At 43.7% G+C, this 4063-nt stretch overlaps 2 protein-coding genes across 3 annotated transcripts in view; both read left to right on the top strand.

The window, feature by feature from the left end:
- Positions 1 to 2881, top strand: LOC104813555 (rop guanine nucleotide exchange factor 12-like). The gene is made up of 7 exons (XM_010541191.2): positions 1 to 543; positions 1014 to 1130; positions 1228 to 1382; positions 1471 to 1545; positions 1638 to 1898; positions 1975 to 2301; positions 2384 to 2881. Exons 1-7 carry the CDS (start codon positions 243 to 245, stop codon positions 2687 to 2689), a joined length of 1542 nt encoding a protein of 513 aa, XP_010539493.1. The 5' UTR covers positions 1 to 242; the 3' UTR covers positions 2690 to 2881.
- Positions 2882 to 3181: 300 nt separating this feature from the next.
- LOC104813554 (cytochrome c-type biogenesis CcmH-like mitochondrial protein) overlaps positions 3182 to 4063 on the top strand; it is a 1820-nt gene continuing 938 nt past the window's right edge. The window contains exons 1-3 of one of the 2 annotated variants that reach the window (XM_010541189.1): positions 3182 to 3381; positions 3461 to 3631; positions 3855 to 3986. In XM_010541189.1, the coding sequence (XP_010539491.1) occupies positions 3488 to 3631; positions 3855 to 3986 (276 nt within the window). In that variant the 5' untranslated portion in view covers positions 3182 to 3381; positions 3461 to 3487. The remainder of the gene's footprint in view (positions 3382 to 3460; positions 3632 to 3854; positions 3987 to 4063) is intronic. The other variant, XM_010541190.1, reaches the window with a different exon arrangement.

Here is a 4063-nt window from a genome sequence, read left to right as displayed (position 1 = left end):
CACCCAAATTTAAAAAGAAAATTTTAAAAAAACAAACCCATCTCCATATTTTTCTCTGCAAAACACTGTAACAATAGAAACCAAAACGTGTTCCTCAAATCGTTTTGGGAGCTATGTTATTGTGTTTTGCCTTTCCTTAATCCCCTTGCTTCTATTCCACGAACCATCTTTTTTCATTTCTCGCGAGAGATCTTTGCTTTTTCTTTTAGTGTTTTTGTCTCTCGTTTGATCTGGAAAAAGAAATGGTTCGTGCGTTGGAACAAGAACAGGAAAGCTACAGGACGAGGCTCTTCAACTTCAGATGGACGAATAATAACGACAACAACAGTAACAATAAAACAGGGAAACATGGAAAGAGTCTTAGCGTAGAGACAGGATTAGAGGAGGCAGCCGCCGCAGCCGCTTCCAGGAATGGAGGAGCCTTGTCCGAACACAATGAAAACAACAATAAGGCCGCCCCATCGCGGTCATCAAGGACCTCCCCCGCCGCCGATGAAGCCGCTCTTGCCGCTGCTCTCGCCAGAGAAAAACAGCTTCTTGCTGGCATGTTTCTTCTTCTCTTTCCCTCTTTTCTTTTTTTCCGTTTTACTCTACATCTCATGCCTGTCTCTATGTTTTACCCTAATATCTGGTTGGTTCCTTCTAGAAATTTAAGGAGATTTTAGTGTCTCCTAAGATAGTAGGGTTCATAGTTTAACTCGTACCAAAAGGACATTTCTTGAGGGCTTTCCTCTTTTTTCTTGTTTCACAAGGTATCTTGCAAGAAACCCCTAAAGATGATTTTTGATGGAGAACCCATCTTACCAGAAACCCCCTAAGATTGATTTGAGAATGATCAGTATCAGGAATATGCTAATAATTAACAATGGTACCTATCTGTTGCTGTAATGCTATTCAATTGAAAATCATTTCAATAGAAAGTTTAATCAATTGGGTTGGCCCTACAACATCTCCTATATTTGAAAGATTAGATCTTTGATAACCTCTTATTGGTTTGGTGGGGTTTTCTTCAGACATGGAGCAGATGAAGGAGCGGTTCGCAAAACTGCTTCTGGGAGAGGACATGTCTGGAGGGGGGACAGGAGTCTCATCAGCTCTAGCTTTGTCAAACGCATTCACTAATCTCGCAGGTATGAGACGTCCTGCGAAAAATTTCCAACTCTGGTACTGTCTTTGGACGTTGTCGTTGGAATCTGAACTGGGTTTCTGCCGTTCTTACGCGGACAGCTTCTGTGTTTGGAGAGCACCGACGGTTGGAGCCAATGCCGGCAGAGCGGAAAGGGAGATGGAGAAAGGAGATAGATTGGCTTCTCTCCGTGACTGACTACGTTGTTGAGTTTGCTCCTTCCCAGCAGAAAAACAAAGATGGAAGCAGCATGGAGGTTAGTATCATTACCAGTAACCATTTTCTAGGGTTTGATAAAAGAAAAAAACAGCAAACACATTCATGGGTTTCTTGGATTGTACCAGATAATGACAACACGCGCACGTACGGATCTTCACATGAACATCCCTGCACTGAAGAAGCTAGATGCTATGCTCATCGTAAGAACACACTCTTCCAAGTTTTTTTTTCACTTGGTAAAGCGAGAGAGAGAGAGAGATATGAGAAGCTTCTGTTAATGATATTGGGGCAGGATTGTCTGGACAACTTCAAGGACCATAACGAGTTCAGTTATGTCTCGAAAGACGCAGCAGATTCGGAGAAGAGAAAGGACGACAAATGGTGGATCCCGAAGGTGAAAGTACCTGAAGAAGGGCTATCAGATTCGTCGAGAAGGTTCTTGCAGTACCAGAAAGACTGCGTGAATCAGGTTCTGAAGGCAGCCATGGCTATAAACGCACAGGTTTTGTCGGAGATGGAGATTCCGGAGAGCTATATAGAGTCGCTCCCCAAGGTAAGAACAAGAAAACAAAAGCATACGATTAATGGGTTAATGAGTTGGTGTTGAGTGGTGATGGTGGCGATGGCAGAACGGGAGGGCGAGTCTGGGGGATCAGTTGTACAGGAACATAACGGTGGAGTTCTTCGACCCGGACCAGTTCCTGAGCGCGATGGACATGACGTCGGAGCACAAGATGGTGGACATGAAGAACAGGATAGAGGCGTCGATAATAATATGGAAGAGGAAGATGAATCAGAAGGACAGCAAATCGGCGCCGCCATGGGGATCGGGGGTTAGCCTGGAGAAGAGGGAGCTCTTCGAAGAGAGAGCAGAGACGATTCTGCTGATTCTGAAGCAGAGATTCCCTGGGATTCCTCAGTCTGCGCTTGATATAAGCAAGATCCAGTTCAACCAGGCAAGACCACCGCCATTGTAGCTATATATACACAGATATAAATAAACTGACAGAAAGAGAATGTGGTTGTGAATTTGAACAGGACGTGGGGCAGGCGGTGCTGGAGAGCTACTCGAGAATACTGGAGAGCTTGGCCTACACTGTTCTGTCCAGAATCGAGGATGTCATGGAGGCGGACCGGTCGGCCACTCCCGAAGTAGAGGCGGAGAACATGACGACGACGCTGTCCGATTTCATGGGATGGGATTTGGATCATTCGAAGAAGGATTCCTCCGACGATCCTCCGATGATCAAGGAGAAGTTCCACGTCACCACCACCGCCACCGCCAAGAAGGTTTCCTACCTCGAAACCCTAGGCGGCGTCCGGAGTCCCACCGCCCGCCATTGATGAATTCCCATTGCCTTCTTTCTTTCCCCAAACTTATAGAATTTTAATCCTTAATTAGGTCGAAATACGGAGAGATTAATCAATAAATCATACCATCCATCAATGTGGATAAATCATAAAACACTATGATCGCTCCCTTTTTTTTTCCTTTTTCCCTTATCTGGTTTAATAGAAGTTTTTTTTAGTATTGTACATTCCGGATTTTTAGCCTTAATTTTATTATAATTTGATTATTTCGATCTTTAAAAAATTATAATCATTATTTCTTATAGCGAAATTCTATTTCGAATTTGAATTTTATCATTAAATTTTTTGGGTTTCGTATGTTCGAATTGGTTTTCGATTTTTTGGTTTTAAAAAATTTAATACCATTTGATTATTATTATTATGGCCGATAATACTATTAACCAAATTACACGTGTATGCCCAATAAGGCCCAAATACTGGAATTGAAATTTGCTGGGTTGAGGCCCAAACGAAGCCTAAGAATTACAATTGGAATGTTTTCTTTTCGCCATGTATTTATCTTATTTTCTGCTCTCCTGGTCGGCGTCGTTCCTTAACTTCCGTCTCCGGTACTATAATCCGCTTATCCAGTCCCAGTTTTTCAATCTGATATTTGAAACCCAGTTTTCGTTCAACTCTATCTCCTCCCAAGTTAGCTCCTTTAACTCCCTTTGTAGTCGGCAAGGGTAATACCTCGTGACCATAAACTGTTCGGCGAAATGCCTCTGTGAAACTGAAAACCTCGAAATCCTTCGCTTCGTGCAGTTTAGTTTTGCGAACTCCGAGTAGGAAATGGATACCAAAGATGAGAAAGCGAAGAAGGCTCAGGTGGTGGAAGCTCGGGCCAGAAACATCAGCCACAATGTACGGTGCACTGAGTGTGGAAGCCAGTCCATTGAAGACTCTCAGGCAGATATCGCCATTCTCCTAAGAAAGGTCGATCCTTTATCTGGGTTTCTTTTAAATCCGAGCATTTTATCGCATAAGTCTCTGGTGATGATTGCATTTCGTATAAGGGCATATAGCCCATTTGGTTTAGAGGGTAAAGGACTCTACTTTATAGGTGTTGAGGGTTATTAGCTGGTTTAAGTGAATGAAAGCCGGTTCGTTTACGCACATCACCTCCTCCTCCTGGCATCTGTGTTTTCGTTGTCTGCAGTTAATCCGGGATGAAATCAGTGCTGGAAAATCGGACAAAGAGATATTTCAGAAGCTCCAGGATGAGTATGGGGAGACTGTGCTTTATGCCCCAAAGTTTGACATGCAGACAGCGGCCTTGTGGTTGTCACCGGTAAGTTCCAAGTGCTCAAAAGGAGAGAGAGAGAGAGAGAGAAGAGCACTGAAGGGGGGGGGGTAGATGCTATGCTC

The sequence above is a fragment of the Tarenaya hassleriana genome, unplaced genomic scaffold, assembly GCF_000463585.1.
Source record: "Tarenaya hassleriana unplaced genomic scaffold, ASM46358v1 Cleome20, whole genome shotgun sequence".
NCBI lineage: Eukaryota > Viridiplantae > Streptophyta > Magnoliopsida > Brassicales > Cleomaceae > Tarenaya > Tarenaya hassleriana.
Note: the sequence above shows the minus strand (reverse complement) of the source record. Positions and strands in the feature narration are given on the sequence as shown.

Coding starts and splice junctions, on each gene's coding strand:
- LOC104813555 (XM_010541191.2), top strand. CDS start 243: ATGGTTCGTGCGTTGGAACAAGAACAGGAAAGCTACAGGACGAGGCTC. Junction 544..1,013: donor AGAAAAACAGCTTCTTGCTG/GCATGTTTCTTC, acceptor GGTTTTCTTCAG/ACATGGAGCAGATGAAGGAG. Junction 1,899..1,974: donor ATATAGAGTCGCTCCCCAAG/GTAAGAACAAGA, acceptor TGGCGATGGCAG/AACGGGAGGGCGAGTCTGGG.